The sequence below is a fragment of the Aphis gossypii genome, chromosome 2, assembly GCF_020184175.1.
Source record: "Aphis gossypii isolate Hap1 chromosome 2, ASM2018417v2, whole genome shotgun sequence".
Taxonomy (NCBI): Eukaryota; Metazoa; Arthropoda; class Insecta; order Hemiptera; family Aphididae; genus Aphis; species Aphis gossypii.
In genome coordinates, this window is record NC_065531.1 from 12,709,697 (window position 1) to 12,728,909 (window position 19,213).

The following is a 19,213-nucleotide window of genomic DNA, read 5'->3' on the forward strand; positions in this document are numbered from 1 at the left end:
TTTTGCATACTACCGTGAATATATGTAGTTAAATTTTGAAAATTTAAAAATTTAAAGTAACATTAGTAACACATATAAAATCAAGATAATATATATTTTAATTTTTTCGCCTAGGTCAATCTATATTATTTGTTTTACTTATAAAGGATTGAACTTTCTTATAGGGTGACTGGTGACTACTGACTTGGTATTATAATTAGATAATAGAGTTGTGACATAATATTTATTATTATGTAATACACTAATATCTTAAATGGCTTAAATGAATATAATACGGTAGTAGATAGGTATGGTAGCCATTATATGTTTTTAATCATATAAATCTACTAAATTTAAATAAATATTTTTTATAATAATTATTTTCTTAATTTAAATACAAATTTGAATATTTTATATTATTATTAGAACGTTGTTATTATTTTAAAAATAAATTCCTGTAGCTAACATAAAATAATGTCATTTATTAATTTCTTTTACGTCATTCTAAAATTATATATAATAGAATTTTAATGAATCTTCCCAGCATCACATTAATATAAATTGTTTGGTAAAACATAATATATAGCAAAGCATTAATTAACTATAGTCAATTTAAAGTTATTGACCAACAGCCGTAAATTTGTCTATAATTGTGTTTTTATCATTCAAAACTGTTTTCACATTATCATTTCACAATAATAAATTGACATAAACAATATAAAATTTACTGAATTATCTTATATCAACAAGGCAATTTTATACTATTAAATACAGTCTGAGTCATCAATTTATCATATTGAAGATTTATAAAATGATACAAGGTTTAGATCACAGTAATTACTTTATATAGTAAAATATTTCGAACGTACCTATAATAATATATATCATTTAATACATTATTAATACGATTACATTATCAATAGATTATATCAATTCTCTTTTGTTAATTGTTATATTAAATTAATAACAGTGAAAATATTTTAATCTTTTCACATTTGAGTATAGTTTAAGAATAAAACTATATCTAGGTGATGCTTGATAGGAGGGAAAGGGAATTAACAGTAAAACATTCACAGTACTGTTGAAAACCATTGGAAAAACTAAAAAAAAATACGGGAATATTAATTATGGAACATTTTTACATTTTTATTTTATTAAAGTTAAAATTATGAAAATCAGCAAATTATTTTGTAGTTAGAAATTTATAAAAATTTTGTTTTTTGATTTGAACGTTTAGCACAAGGTTTTTAAAAATTTTACTACTTAAATATAAAAAAAAAATTCTATTAGAAACAACAAAACAATTTTTTATAAATATTTGAAGTTCAAATTTTTACGACATTTAATAAGTTGATATACACCCATAAAACAATGATTTATTCTGAAAAGATATTAGTCGTTTATACCAAAACGATCATATTCTTTATTCTGTATATAATGATCCAATAACATTTTCAAAATATTCAGACAAATTTTAAGCTATTGATAGATATTATTGGAACTAAATATTTTGTATTTTTATTTTTTAACTGTTTAATATTTCTACTTGTTCAAAAAACTTAGTACCTACGTATATTGTTATTATTTTTATTCATATTTAAAGTTCAAACTTTGTCAAAATGAAAAATAACAATAATTTTTGTTTTGTTTTAATCAACATAAATGTAATCACAGAAAATTGAAACATCTACTACGAATATTATTACTAAGGCTCGGAAGTATACTTCATACTTAGTATGCCTACTATGTTATCGTGATCACTGTATTTTTTTTTATACATAATATAGCCACATAGGTAGGTAATTATTTAATGGTTTTATAATGAAACAATGGTTTGTAATTCCTTAAAGTATACCGCTCGGAGCAATAAAATTCGATAGAAATGTATTATATGGTATTTTAAAATGCGCGTTATTATATAAAAATATATATGTCGTACACATTATATCGCACGGGAATGTGCTCGTTGATGTAGTTTTTCGTTTTGTGCTGCGGTGACAATAAGCCACCTGCAGGTTGTAGCGTATACGTCTTGTGCTAAACTCACCACCGCAGTCGTGACATGTGGTTCTTACAACAACAACAACAACAACAAATAATAACGATAATAATAATAATATTATTATTATTATTTTACGACGCAGTAAACGCTACCGTATTGTCAGCACCACGCGTCAAAGATTACTTTGCAGAGGCCGTGAAATGAGAGATCCTGTGGGAAACCCGGAAACGCTGTATAGAATATTCATTTTTCGAGACGCAAATCCCCGTAACCACCCCCGAAGGGTTTGTACGTTGCTACCGCCACACGACCACGTGCAACGCGAAACGGCGAGAGAGTAGTCGAGAACACAACACGTGTATTTACGAATAAAAAAATGCTATAAATTATGGCATTACACTGTAGTGCCCAGTAGTCCCCTAAAGCGGGTCACGAAACGCAAAAACAAATGACGTCAAACGCATGCGCCCTACAGACGAGGCGCATATTGTGTAACGTACCTATATGTATAGTCGTCGGTGGCGGCGGAAATAGTGTAATAATAATAATATAAACACCGAGAGAGCTTCGGTCGAGTGCGACATTCGGTTCGAAAAACAAAATAATCGACACGCCGCGATTAATTACGTATAAAATACAAAGTCAAACGGCATGGTTTGAAACACAAAAATAATAGCTGCTGCGTCTGTGCGTGACCGCAAAATTCGCAATATATCGTAAAAAAATCCACTGTTGTTTATTTGTCGTGCTCATTGCATCCCTGTGATCCCTCTCTCCCACTCACACCCGTCGTGATCGTAGAAATTGCGTCTCAATAAAACGTTATATAAACTATATATTCGCTGTAGCCAAAATATCCGATGTTGGCAAAGGTATCCGATTACAACAGACACGCGATAGATAATGTACACCACGACAGACAATGCGAAAGAAGAACGATAACGATATAATATTATGTAATATTTATGTTTATATACAGCTGTGGTATTTACTTTCGACGATAGTGCCTAAAACGCGACTGGCAACAAAAAAAAAAAAAAAAAAATAATAGTGACCATTTTTTAAAACTATGATATGTAATTAATAACAGTGCATATTTTAGGTATACCTACCTAATTAGCGTAGGTATATGATTATAACGATTTCCCAATGTATTATGAGATTGGGGTAATTAAATTGTTTAGAACGATCTTCACCAAACACTTGAAAATTAAATATTGCACTCAAAACAAGTATAGATTAGCACGAGATTAAGTTCTAGGTACCGATGTACGTATGTATTTCAGTATTTATGACGTTTTTTATTGCTTAGGTATGTACCTAATGTGTTATTGTTAAATTTTGAATTATTTCAGTTATGAATGAAAATAATTAAGCTTTTTTGTGGGGGGGGGGTGAGGACTTGAGACGGACGTTAAATGTTGATTTTTTTTTGGATGACACCCATAAATTCATTATAGCTAACTAACCATATCACATTTACAATCTTTACCCGCTGCAATCGCCACATTAATATTATATAAAACTGTGTACAATTAATGTGAACGTTGTTAGTGTTGAATACTATGTAAAAATATTATTATATCGTCTTCTTATTTGGCAGTACCTACTGACTGGCTACTGTTCATTTCTGCTTAATAATATTATTAAACCATTTTTCTAAGAAATTATTATTATGGAAACTAACAAATAACAATGCATTTCAACACGATACAATATTCGAATAAGTACATAGGTCTTTGCGTAGCACCGCTGCAACGGAGCACGTGAAACTTTTTATAATATTTGTCAATAAAATTAATTATCATCATCAATTTTAACTACTAGTCATCAAATAGTTCCAATAAGAAATTTATTAAAATAATTGTATGTTACTAATTTTATAAGTATACTGTTACTTTATACATATACCTAATTGTTTTCGAGATTAATAAATGGAATACCGTACACATACAATTTATATGATAAAAAATATCTCTCTATATTTTCTCTTCCAGTTGAGGTCAAGCTTTTGTTTTTCAAAGAAAAATTTTAGTTGTCTATCTCTACAGAAGAATCAACATAACCGGTTGCACCAACAACAAACCAGTCGAAAATACTAATACGGTCATGACATGTCTGCCCCTTTTATAACATTCGAATAAATAAAGTAATGTTTATGCCAGGAATAAGTACCTAACAACACATGATTTCATTTTGTTGCTAAATAATTACGAAATTTAATAATATTTTTTAAATTAGTTATAATATTATCTATCGATTTAAGATAGTTATGAGAAACATCAAAAACATCTGACATATTTTAATATCTTAGATGTGATCAAATGATTAATAAAACATTAATATTTAATATAATTTAATTTTTACCTTTATTATATTTTATCTAACTTATTTATTTCTTAAGAACATTAATTTATGGTACATTTTTTATACCTATACGGCTATTATAGTAGCTATACAATACCTATAATATTTAATTTTAATAATAACTCAATATAAATAAAACCAATTATAAGTACAAAATTGAAAATACAAATAGAACCAACATAACACATGTTTAAGAATAACTCAAAATACAAACAACAGGATACCTTATTCATAGTTCATAATTACTTTCTATTACATTGTACGACTTCACACCTCAGTTTTAAGAATCAAGTTGAAAATTCAAAACACTTGAAATAATAATCTAAACTTCAGCATGAGTTATAAGCTTTAAGCACATTTTAAAACTTATAAATAAATAAAAACATATTTTAATAATTATTATTGTTCTTCAATATAGGTAAGTCATAAGTACCTACTCGTATATAATAGATATTCGTATATTTTTCAAGTTCAGATTAAAGTGAAAATAATAATTAAAGGTATAACAAATATTAAACATATAATTAAATATTTATAGTTAAAATAAAATAAAAAACATCTGTTTAATGAATTCCTGATTTAAAATTGAAGAGCAAATTATAACACTTCTATAATTGTAGAAGATTGTAAAATTTTCCTTGCTTATGGTGTTAAAATTGTTAAATACATAAAGATCAAATAATTTTAAATAAACATACACAATTATGAATTAATCTACATGTTATAAGTAATATCTTGTATAAATGATTTCTAGTGAAGTAGTTGATTTCCCAATAACGCAATACAAAAAGGATAAACATAAAGTAGATAATGAATAAAATGTTTAGAGTTAATGCATTAGTGAATTACGCGGTTTGACGTATGTTATTTTCCGTAGTATCTATAACAAATAAAGTCAACCGGGGATATGGTTATACGATCTGTAAATACGTATAATATATCTATAAGTAGGTATAGTATGGTTGCACAGTGCACACTTATTACTTACATACCTAAACGATATATTCCATACTATGGCACAATACAGTAAAATAACACAATACGTCTATGTTTTTATAACTTTATACACTGTAGATGTATTGTAAATTTTTAAATTTTTTTTTTTTTTTGATAAATACACTTAAAATTTTCATATTTTACTTGTCCAAGAGTTTACCCATTTAATTATTTATAAATTTTTTTTTTCGGCATGATAATATTATTCATTAATTATCTTGTATACAAAGTGTCAATATTAAGCAATTAGTTTCATATCATACAATTATCTATTAGGTATCCTCTTGTCGTTATTTATTTCTAAATAAACTCTAATACTTTTATTTTTTTATCAAAATTAAAAAATAATACTTTTTGAGTTACAGTTAAATTTAAACTAAGAATAATATGATTTATACTTTGTAGGCTATAATAATTAATAACTATATACTTAAAAAACTATAAAAGTATTTTAACTTGGGGCTTATTTGTGTATGATAATACAGATTACATGTGATAAGTATATATATCTAATATATAATAGGTAATAATATGGTCAAATGGATATTTTTTAACTTATTACTATTAATATTCTTCAATAGTTCAATCACGTGTCCAAACTATGATTACAATTACAATTATATGCAATTATTAATAAATTATGCATCTAAAAAATAAAAATTTAAATATTATTTATAATTGTTATTTATGATTGGAAAATTTTTTTCACATCTATTTAATCCTTAAACTTTTAAGGATTAAAAATTATATAATTATTAAATTGTTTTAATAGGTATATTATTATTTGTTTATAATTAACGTAAATAGTTATTTCAAATTCTAATACGGCAATACTAATCTAATTATTATGATTGATGCACATATATTAAATTTATTAGCAATGAACAATGTTTTCAAAGAATAAAACGTTAATCAACTAGTCAAAAAAGCAAATGACCCAATCTATTCATGAAGTTCATATAAAATGACAACAACAAAATTAAAACACTATTTAATTACATATTATGTATAATAAATTTAATTTGATTTTATAATTATTATTTTCTTACATTTTACAATAACAATTACCACACCAATGTCATTGAATATATTCTATAGATAAGTACCTAGGCTTCAATAACTCTTCTCAAAGTCTTATAGAATATTCCCATACTAATGGAACTCCTCTCCAAGTATATTCAAGTATAATTTTAAATAAAATATTATCTAATTTACTTATTGTATAAAAAAGATTAAATTTCATATAATTAAAAAAAAATAAGTTAATATCAAAATTAGTTCTTTTTTAAAAGTTAACGTCGATGTAATTCTTAAAAATCCTTTTTCTTTTTACAAAATATATAGTCTCAAAATATTTTTAGTTGATAATATTTTAGGAAAAGCTCCTGATGTCATTTCTGTTTTCATCTGCAGTTGTTACTTGTCGTTATTATGTTATTTTAAGTAGAAAAATAAAATTCTTTGTTGAATTTATAATATTTTTACTGCAAAATATGTAAATATAGATACCTAGTTACGTAAATATATTTTCACTGTCTTGAAGCTTGTATCTATTTTAAAGTACGTCACCCTCGTTCGCATGGTCAACTATTTACTTTTATTTACTGTACATAATCACATTTAAAATTATTGTGATTATATATATTTACAATATAGGTACATTAAAAATAGTAATATACACGTATGTATCTATAACAATTATTGAGTATAATAAGTAATACATTATTACAATATAAGTAGGTATATAACAATATATATATATTACAATTACAATGTATTGAAAGCATTTAAATTTCACCGATTTTCAAGGAGTTGATTTTAAAATCGGATTTATAATATGTAAATTCCATTTAACTTACAAAAAATTAAAAATTAATGTAAGATCTACGGCCTAAGGGTACTAAATTAATGTGAGTTCCATTAATATTATAAAAAAATAAAATTCAAATTTTTAAACTCAAATATGTATACGTACCAATTATATACAAGAAAAAAACGTAAATTCTAACTAAATTGTCCAACCTAAATCATTTTCCAAATCATTATTAGAATTCTTACGTTTTATCAGAACAGATCTGAACATAAATTTTATAAATCTATATTTCTATCATAATATTCTACACGATAATAACCAAAAACTCAATTATTTTTATAAAAATGATTGTGTATGACATTGAACGCGTTGTGTAATGCTTTTAGCATTAAATTAAGGAAGAAATGTTTGTCTTTATAACAAAATTTAGTTTTAACTTTAAATTTAAAAATAAATCTATTATACAAATAATATCAGTGAAGTTTACGTTTATTTGACAAGTCTAAAGTTAGTACCAGTGAAATTTATATGTTTTCCTCATAATATGATGTGTTTACAATAATATGCATAATTGAGTTAAATTGGAAATAATCGACTGGAAATTATATTAATAATTTATATATACCTACACGTCATTATTTTAGAAAAAAAATATGAAAATTAAAATATCATATAGTTATAAATAAAAAAATTATTTAGGATAAATAATCTTATGTTAATATTTTATTAGTATTTAGGGAGAGGCTACAGCCTACAGGGTGCTGTTGCTCCAGGTGGTTAAGTTTTTTATACTTAAATAATTAAATAACACTTAATTTGTATTTGTTAATCGTAGAATTTTTTGTTGCCCCATGGTGTCAAATTCCTAAATGTAACACTATTTATCATTTAGTTATAATTTTGCGGAAAAAAAATGTGTACCATTGATACAAGTATACTACCATAACAATAAAAAACTTTTAAGGATTAAATTTTTAAATATCAAAATTTAAAAATTGTAAATCATTGGAATATTAACTATTAAATTAAACTATTAAAAATATATATTCTAAATGCACCAATGTTTTTCGTAAGATAAATTGTACTAATTTTATTGAAAGATATAAACAGAAAACAGATTACATTTAACTTGCTATCTAAAAACTAGTGCAGCATATAAATAACTTCTAACAAAAAAAAAAAAAAAAAAACAACAATAAAACTGCAGTAATTATGTATAGTTTTAAATTTTGATAAAGTTAGCTATAGTAAGACTACTTAGTAGGTTAATATAAAAATGTCATGAATTGATAAATTATAATGATATAAGTGGTATAGGTAACAAATACAAATTTAAGAATATTGAGCTCAATTTAATACAATTTATGCATCTATAGTGTACCTAGGTAATTGATAAATTGAATATGGTTTTTGAATATATTTGTATTAATTTGTGGATTTTACAAGTATGGTAAATATTTTGAAGTTAGATTTTAGTAACTTAATAAATTGTATCAATATCTATTCTGTAGACTGTATAGTCATAAGTATTATGGTTTATCACTTTTTAAGTGTTTTTATCATTTTTATGTTATACACCGCTATGCCTGTTAATTATAATCTAAACTGTATTTTTATTTTTTGCATAACTTAGATAATAGGTAGGTGGTAACTGTAAATTAATTTAGATACAGATGATTATATGTTTTTCATCGAATTGAAGCTGTTAATACAATATTTGTTATTCTACTAACTAATATATTCCTAAATCTCAATCCTATAATTATATGTTAATGTTATTAAAATAAAAACCTTTTCATAATGTTCTCAATACAATCAATTAAGGTTCATAAATATTGTTTATGATAATAACCTACTACCTACGTGTAGGTAACGTGTTGTTTATAATATTAAAATATTGTGTAGCTGTAAGTAAATATACTAAATGAAGATTATTACTTGTTATATAATATTATTATATTAAAGTTTAAGAGTTATGACACTATTAACTAATAAGTAATAACACATAACATATCTATAATATTATACAAATCAAGCCTGAAGCCATGATTCGTGATGACTTATCAATATGTTATAATATGGTATACAACTACACAACAATACTATACAGTATTTTGATATAATTTTTAAGTTTATCTCTGAAAACTTTAAAAAAAATTGATTAACCATTGTTTACGCCAGAACACAATTGATTCCATTATATTAACTTTTAAATAATAAATCAAAGAATACAATATATTTATACCATATTTTATATAACTAGTACATGCAACTATGGCAATACATAGTTCAAACTCCAAAGTTTTACGAATTACTGCATTAGTGCGAATAAAGTGCTAGAAAAATGTTTTCTTCATTTAGTCTAACATTTCATGTATACTATAATAATCGATAAAATGATAAGTAATAATTTCAAATGTGTTTTATATATATACCTATTATCTAAGTACCTAATGTATAGTATTTTGTTATAAATTAATAATATCAAGTTATGTAATAAGGAATCAAGTAATAACTACTAGATAGGTAATATAACTATAATAGTAGGTATATACAATGTGCATAATATGATTAAAAATCACTATCTAAATTAGCTATTTTGCACTTTTTTTTTTAAATTTGGTAGTTCACATTTAAAAAACAGCTTTGAATGTCGTTAATTTTTTATGATATTCAAATCCTGATCACACAACGATATTCTATATAAAAACAAAATATGAATCATTGAAGTTGTATGAGTACTCAAAATTAAACCATGCAAAGAAATAAAATATATAGTATATTATTTTACAATTTTTTACTCAGCCAACTTTTTTACGCAACTATTTTCGTTTTGATTATACATATATTTAATATTGAACAGTTTATTTTTGTTGAATTGTACTTCAAAATATTGTTAATAGTATGAGTATGAGATATTCTGCTGTTGGTTTTTATGTAAAAGTAAATATCTATCTGTCATACCACATAAAACATTATTGTAAAAAAAAGTATATTAAATTTAGGTATAAATAAATACATGTGAAAAATGGTAATGCTTACACTTATAAGGGCGGTAAACTGTCATACGACTTAACTAAACCGTTAGTTCATGAGTATTTACCTAAACTTTACCAAACCTGCTATTATTACTTTTACATTTTTTTATTAGAAAAATAATATGCTAATAACCGTTGTATTATGCTGTTTTGATTATGTGAGGTTAAGTTATCTACGTATAACTCGACTATATTAATTTAATTATATAAGAAGCGAACAAAAACAATTTTATGTACTAAACAACTAAACTGTTGGTCGAATACCTTTTTATTGACTATTCAATATATTAATATAGGTACACATTTCATAATATGCCTTTGTTAAAAAAAATGCTTTACTCACATATCAACTATTAAATCTGTGATAGGTATACACGCATTTAAGGACAATGACGATTAACAAAACTCAATTGTATAATATTATATCATTCAGAGAACCATGGTTTCTGTAATCAGGAAGTTAAATGTGTCCTAAATCCGCACAATAGTTGAATATTATTATTACGTAAGAGCCGTATTCATCGATTAGGTACCGACGAAAAATACAAGTTAGAAAAATCATTCCTACTCTGCATACCACGAGCATAATTTCCTGTTTATTTGTGTGATTTATGAGTAAAGTGCAATCAATATTATAACTTATATTTCATATTTTTTAATTAACTTCTATAGACTATAGTATTATATGTTCCGAGCAATATTTCAGTACTTCATACACTCACATCATTACTAAGACGGTAAACACGTCAGAATAAGACATGATAGGTAAATATTAAAAATCTAGCTGATGTATGAAACAAAGTAGGTACAGAAATCAGTTCGAAAATACTTCGATTAATAAATCGATAAAAATTATATCCGAAATCAAATCAACATATTTAACATTAAAATAGAATCTTTATAAAATGTTTTGACCAATTTTGTATTTTTGCGATAGGACAAACAGAAAAACGATGTATACTGCAGCACACGCGTGTTAATAATTATATACATACATTCAACAATATATGAATTAAGCAACTAAGCATAAATGTATGTATGGCTGCACAGGGTAGTCGGGTACTCAGGTCAGCTGTTATAGGTTAGGTTCACTTAATCTGACTCGGTAAACTTTAAATTTAAAATTTAGCACAGATTCGACGCATAAATATATTAACTATATAGGTGCATAATAGATTTAGTTTAAATATCAATAATAGTTGAATAATAATTAATATTATTTGTTAGTGTTGCGTACTTGCGTAATACACGTTATACAACGCTTTTAAAAATATAAATTAAATCAATCATGAATCGTTTAACATTTGATTTAGAAAAAAATAAACCTACACTACCTAATATATATTATAAAAATAGGATATTATCCTTGGTCGTCGGTATAATGGGAATGAGAGTCGGGAAGTGACTACACATAGTAGTTTATCAATTTATCATATAGGTATATATTATATTATTATGAATATTATGGACATATCATATATTGGCATATCATATAATATAATATATATAGGTATACAAATACGCGTGAAATATCTAGCGAGAAAATAACGACTGACAGCTGAATATTATACTTTATTCGTGTACATTATATACGTGTGTACAATTTATATTAAATAGTAGTTTAAATTTTGTGTGGTCGAGTCGCGTATATAGTCTCTCTTCCTCGACGTCTAAAACAAACGAACGCAATTCGCTGTTTCCGGGTCCATATACGCCGAAGGGATAACACATTACGAAATGTCTGAGGAGGTATGAGGGGATGAACGGGGTACGACCTTGACCGACGACGGCGCGAAACTACGACGTAAAAACGCGTCCAAGTGCTCGAAATTTAGAGGGTCGGCATTGGTGGCGCGCTAGAAATAAAATACTCGACTCTGCGTAGTAATATTGTATTCGGTGTAGTGGTAGTAATGGACTTTAATAAGTGGTAACAGGTCAACAACAACAACAACAACAACAACAACGCCACCGAGAGCGATTTTCGGCTCGCGGTCTTTGCGGGCAGCAGACCGCCACCCATACGGTCTGGGACGGGTTAAGGGTATGCGGCGGTGCGCGCGCGCCAACGTCACCCACATCCCCCCCCCACCACACACGTTGTCGGGACGAACTTTTTTTTTTGCTTCACATCATCGCGTTACGCGCCGTCTCCGTTGCGGGCCCGGACGGATTGCTATCGATTACCGTGATTTTGCGGCCAGTAGCCAGTAACGCGCGATAAGCACGTCGTCGTCCCGCACACGCACGCGATATCGCTCTACGTTTCTCTCTCTCTCGGACAACTCACAGTATCAGCGTCCGCCGCAGTGCGTCGCCGTCGTCGCAGCGCCGCATCCGCACAGTTCGTCGCGCGCCGATCCGTCTCGCTTAGAGTACTCCGCCGTATAAAATATTACGTTTTATACACGAAGCGCCGTAGCGTACACAGCTGCAGCTCCGGTCGCGCCACTTTTTACCATTGCCCCCCCACGTCAGTCGTCACTCGTCACTTCGTCGGTGAACAACAGTGTTCAGTTGTCGGTCCTCCGAGTCTGTCGTGCCTAAGTAGGATAGATAGTGGTTTTTTTTTTGAATATTATTTTTTTTTTTACTTTTATCGTTTTTATTGTTCTTATTGTTTCGCACTGTACGCGGTTTCGGTGTTTGAAAAAGAACAGAACAACAATATCGTTTTTTCGCATCGAACTCCATTTTCCGACCTACCGTGCACACCTGTCGACAATGTATTTGTATTTCTGTTGTCGTCTGAAATCCGCCGACGTCAATCTCATCACGAGAGTTCTACAACTCAAGGGCTGAATATTATTTTTTTACCGTTGTCGTAAAAACACACTGACGGTGTGTCCTATTCCGGTTCCGACACCGCTCCGATCGCCACTTCCACCACTCCTCCTACTCCTCGCCGATCACCGTTTTCTTTCTCTCGTCGTACCCGTTCTACCTTTGCACACGTAGCGTCGGTCGCTGCACAGAGATAGCACACGTTGCGTAAGTGTTCACGGACGAATACAAAGACATCCGGTATACCATATACCATTTGTTTGCGCTTCTACACGCCGGTGGCCAAAGTGGACTCGACAAATTTCCTGTGCACCATCACACTGGCCAGCAAAGTGGACTACGTCGTTCGTAGAAGATCCATTGGTGGCATGAGGCCAGACCTGCAGAAACTCATCTATCACACGTCTTCAGACCACTTTTCAGAGCTAGACACCATCGCCGTGCTCTAGTCCCACACACCGCTAGCAGTATAGAATAGTTATAATTGGTGTGAGCTTGCGAGTCCTGTTCTTAGTGTGTCCGTATACTTCATGGCGCCTACTATCATGATGCGGCCCATTAAAAAGGACTGGCAACGTCAGTCACAGTCTGAATCTGAGGATGACGATATGGTTGGAAAGAAAGATATAATGCCGCTAGTAATGCTCCAAGGTGAAAACAAATTTTCAAATATTCTTTTAGCTATACAGACCTTATATAGATTGTTAAAACCATATATTAAAGTCTACAATGATATCAACATAAAATTCAATTTGAATTAATATAGGCTGCTTAGGTATTAAAACAAAAGGTCCTGTTTATTTTAAAACTATTTCATTTATGTTATATATTTTTTAAATATGACGTGTTATTGGGGCCGTGTGGGTAGCTAAAAAAGTGTTCTGTTGATAAAGTAAAATGCTTCTGCATTTGGCCTGACTCCAATAATAAAATTACAATATTTATTATGGTGTGTTTTAAAGAAATCCTTATATTATTACATTAACAAAAGCTATTTTTGGTATTGAGTGTTTTTGCTCGCATAATTAATAATATTATTGAAAATATTATAACTTTGGTTGTACTTACAAATAATTTCTTTTCTTGGTACCCTAATTTGAATGATCACAATTATTTATTAAGTTTTTTTTAATAGTGTTTCAATTTTTATTTATACTATGTTTAAAATAGTAACTGTTTAAGAAAATTGTTATATTATTAATGTTCATATTTTAAAATGAATTTAGAAACAGTTAATTTTTTGTATAGAAAAAAGTCAAACGTACTTACAAAGTACTTAATATACTAAACTACCTACTTATTTATTAAGTAATTTAATGATGTGTTAACTAGCCAAAAAATCTATTTTCAAGTGATTTCCTGAATATTGGCCAATAAATTATTGAAAATACCTGGCCAAATGGTACCTTTCATATTTTTCTATTAACCATAGTAGTTTTGTATATATTGCTGAGTATTAACATTTGTATGTTTAATTTTTCAGTCGGCCAACATTTTGTGCCTTTGGTTATAACAATGGTAGGTTTGCCAGCACGTGGCAAAACCATTCTTGCTTATAAGATTCAACAATATCTCAACTGGACAAATCATAAGGCTAAAGGTATGATATAAGTTCATAAGCACTAAAATTAAGTATAACATTGTCAAAAAAAAAAATTTAATTTGATTTAAAATATGTATTCCAATTAAATTATGTATTATATCTACTAAGTAATACACTGTTTACAATATTTTATAAAAAAAACTGCCTGGAAAAAATGCTTATAGAAATTAATGTATCATAGCTAATATTAATCTAGCCGTTTAGGTGATTACTGATTACTAATTTGTAATGCTAAGATGCCAGACTATTGGCTATCACACGAAGACAGGCCTTCCCTGTTTAAAACTAATGTAAATAATATTTTTTCCTATCAAAAAAATTAAATATGAATCACACAATAATACTTTAGTAATTTTAATTAATCTTAATAGTTGAAGGACATAATAGCAAAATCAATTAATTTACTAATGTTTTGGTTTATTTTGAAACCTTATAAGTGTAAATGTACATAATCATAATTCCCCTAGTTAAAAATAGTAGTCAATATTAAATTTAAAATTATTGTAATTTATTAAACTTAATATTCTTAAAAATATTCTTATAAGAGTATATATTTTTAACTCTGCCTTTTCCTTTGTTCAGTTAAACCTTTTTTATTTTTTATCTCGCTCCTCTGTCGTACAAGAGCTGCAAAATAATATTGTATAATTAATTAAAAATATAAGAGTATGTAAATCAGTTATGTTCATACGATTATGATAGGTAATTAAAATTATGTAGATAATTTTTTCTTATTGGATTTTGTTATCTTAACAATTAAGAGATGATTATTTACTTATATCAGTTTTTATTTATCAACACTAATTTATATTGGATATTTATTATTTGTTTAATGTTTATGTGTTTATTATGTAAATTTGTGTTAAATAAATAAATAATTGTTTTATGTATTATTTCTAGTGTTTTCTGTGAGCTCTTACAGACGTAAACACATTGAATTGTATAGTAGCCATGACCTCTTTCGTAAGGAGAACAGTGAAGCGGCTGAGATTCGTCAATTAAGTGCACAAGAAGCACAAGATGATGCCACCAAATGGTTACAAGATGGAGGAGATGTAGCTGTATGTATTAAGTGGTTATATATTATAAGAATTTTAAACTATTTTAGGTTTTATTTATTGAATGTTTCAGATATTGGATGGCACTCATATAACACAAGCTCGTCGCCAAACAGTATACGATCATTTTGCTAAGGTCATGGGATATAAGGTATTATTTATTGAGTGTGTTTGTGATGATGAGATGCTTATTGAGCACAATGTAAAAGAAGTGATGCAATTCAGCAAAGACTATAGAAATATGTCTAGTGAGAAAGCTCTTGATGATTTTCATCACAAGATTGAACATTATATGGAACAACATGAACCCATGAAACCAAAAACAGATGGCTATAGCTACATAAAATATTTAAATGCAGGTAATAAACGAAACAATCTGCTTACAAAAAAAAATATATATATATATATATATATGTTATTATAATTAATGATAAAATTGTATTTAGGAGAATCACTTACTGTTTGTCGTTTGAATTCTCCTATGCAAAGTGAGGTGCTAGCCTTTGTTTCAAATTTCAAACCATTAGCAAAAACATTTTATTTTTCAAGAGTAGGTTTATTATTAAACTTTAATATTTTTTTATTTGTACTTATATAACAACTTGATAACTTATTTATAGCATGGCGAAAGTGAAAACAATGTTTTGGGTCGTATTGGAGGAGATGCAGATTTGTCAGTCCGTGGTCGCACTTATGCAGCAGCATTAGCACGCTATTTTAACAATGAGAATCGTTTAGAAGGATTACGTGTGTGGACTAGTGAATTGAGACGCACCCACCAAACAGCTCAAGGTATTAAAGCACCAATTGAACCTGTACCTTTTCTCAATGAGTTATATGCTGTAAGTACACATTTCATTTGTTTATATTATAATAGCTTTTATGTTAAATGTTTTTTCTACTTTAGGGTGTATGTGAAGGATTGAGTTATGAAGAGGTGCAATGCAAATTTCCACAAGAGTTTGCTTGGCGTGATCAAGATAAGTTACAGTATCGCTATCCATGGGGAGAATCTTACATAGATATTATGACACGATTAAAACCAGTATTGTTGGAACTTGAAGGAGATATAGATAATTTATTGATAATCAGTCACCAAGCTGTTTTAAGATGCTTACTTGGATACTTCTTAAATAAGAAACATGGTAATTTAACTTATAAAAAAAAAAAAACTTAAATTTATGGTTTTAACATTTGATATTTTACAATTTTATTTATCTTGTTTATATTTTACTTGCAGAAGAATTACCATACATTAACGTACCTTTGCACACCATCATCAAGCTGACTTTAAGCGGATATAAATGCAAAATGGAAGTGATTAAGCTAAACATTGAATGTGTGGACACATACCGTATGCAACCGAAGGTATACTTAAACAAAAAAAATCATTTTGTTTATCCCTTTTTTTCTAATGTTTAATGGAGAAAGTTATTTACTGATAATCTATTTTGTTAATTCTATAAAATAATATTATTTTAATAATTAAAATGTATTACAGAACTGTTCTGTCAATCGTTCAACTGATGATGCCTTACAAACAGTGCCAGCTCATTTTGAGAATTTATCTTTGTGGAATCATGCGCCAATTGTTCAGCTTTGAACACAATCCAAACATAATATATAATTAGATATATTTATATTTGCATAGACTTTAATTCATATACAATATCCCAATAATTTTAGATCTTTAAAGTTTATAACATCATTGCATTTAAAATGGTTTTATAATATAGAAAATATAATGTTTAATTTCAGGTATAAAATTTTCACATAACCTTATTCTATAAAATAATATTCTAAGTGAATATTAGTAATTTGATTGTTTTTGACATTAACGGACCATGTTAAGGGATGATAAATATTAGAGATATTTTAATAATTTTTAAATATAGATTTGAAAGAATACCTACAAATTAAATATTATTTTTTAAGGATTAAGTGTAATCAATTATAATTACATGAAAAGTTATGGATTTCTATAGTTTATTTATTATATTAATTTAGTATATTGTCATAACTTATATTATAACTTTAAAAAACTAAATTCTATTGTCTCTAGTTCCCATGCTAGTTTCAGTATTAAAATTATTTGATGTTATTAACAAAAAAAAAAAAAAAATTTGATGAGTGAGCATATGTGTTTGATCTCTTACATTATTTACAACATTTTATGATCGCACAAACCACAGCATTATAACTCTGCTAAAGTACGAACAAGTTCCTAAGTAGCAGCAACAAAAAAATAAAATTATAAATAATGTCTATAAACAATATACGAAATCCAATAATAATTATATTAATTATTACTTTTTTGTGACAAACTATTCTATTCTTCCATTTTAATTATTAGTTAAAATATTTTTGTACTGTAGTTATTTTTGATTTATTATATGTTTTTTTTTACTTTAAACCGTATTCATTATTGTTAAAAAAGAAAATCTGTAATATTATTGATTTTGGATAAATATTGTTAACATAGTATACTTTTGTAGCTTATTGATTCATCAATAAAAAAAAATAATAATTGATAATTGATTTAACATAATGTTTAGTCTGGATTTAAGTAATTAAGATAATAAATAAGTTAAAAATTTCCAATTTATTGTATTTGTTTTGTTTTATTTTGTTTTGACTTGGAGTAATATTTACTAAGAATATGTCAGCGTACTGTTTTTTCTCTCAGACCCGTGCTAGACTAAGAAGCATTAATAATATTTTTAAGAGTATAATGTACAGCAAACTCTCAAAATACATAATGACCCTTATAATTTTCATAATAGTCATATTTACTTCAACATTACTTAAAGATCATGTAAAACAATACTACTCACATGAATGTTTTAAATAGTTCATTAAATGGTTTATCTGTCTATGTTACACGTAGGTCTAAGAGATAAAACAAATATTAATTTATTGTGCCAAGATCTGACATCCTCTTAATATTCATTAATTCTATATCTATTTCTACTCAGTAGTTAGTACTCACTAATAATCAGTACTATTTATAGAGTATAACATGTAACAAATACCTAGTTACAATAAAATTAATATAATATAATGTAAGCATTTTATCAAATTTGTAATAACATGAGATATGTTGAGTTTCATAACATTAAAACATAATAAATATATATAATTAATACCTGTAAACTTGAATATTTAACCAATTATATTATTTATTAGCATTTTCTACTTGGTGTACTTAATTAAAATATATTTTGCTTGTATGGTTTTATAGATAATTAGATAAAAATCGTTAAGTATTTGATGTTTAACATGATAAAATTTCAAAAATTTGCTTAAACTAAGATTTAATATCTATAAATCTTGATTCGTATCTCATGGATTAATCATGGCAAATTGAAAACTAATAAGCAACCCCCCGTGGGTAATGCCCAAAACTCATACATCAATACATGAAAGATTTGAAAAAAAAAATGTTTGATTGGTACATGTTTAACTTTTTGTCTTATAATATTATCTGTAGAACTAAAAATTAGGTAGGTGGTAAAACTAAAAATTCGTCCCAAGTTATCTGCAGTAATCAGTATAAAAATTTAAGTAGATGAC

General features: G+C 27.3%; 1 protein-coding gene across 1 annotated transcript; it reads left to right on the forward strand.

The window, feature by feature from the left end:
- The first annotated feature begins 12,398 nt into the window (after window positions 1–12,398).
- Window positions 12,399–18,835, forward strand: LOC114129026 (6-phosphofructo-2-kinase/fructose-2,6-bisphosphatase-like). The gene is made up of 9 exons (XM_027993645.2): window positions 12,399–13,630; window positions 14,463–14,579; window positions 15,483–15,643; window positions 15,714–15,999; window positions 16,087–16,190; window positions 16,261–16,482; window positions 16,548–16,785; window positions 16,881–17,008; window positions 17,142–18,835. The coding sequence occupies exons 1-9, from the start codon at window positions 13,510–13,512 to the stop codon at window positions 17,241–17,243; spliced, it is 1,479 nt and encodes a 492-aa protein (XP_027849446.1). The 5' UTR covers window positions 12,399–13,509; the 3' UTR covers window positions 17,244–18,835.
- The last annotated feature ends 378 nt before the right edge of the window (window positions 18,836–19,213 follow it).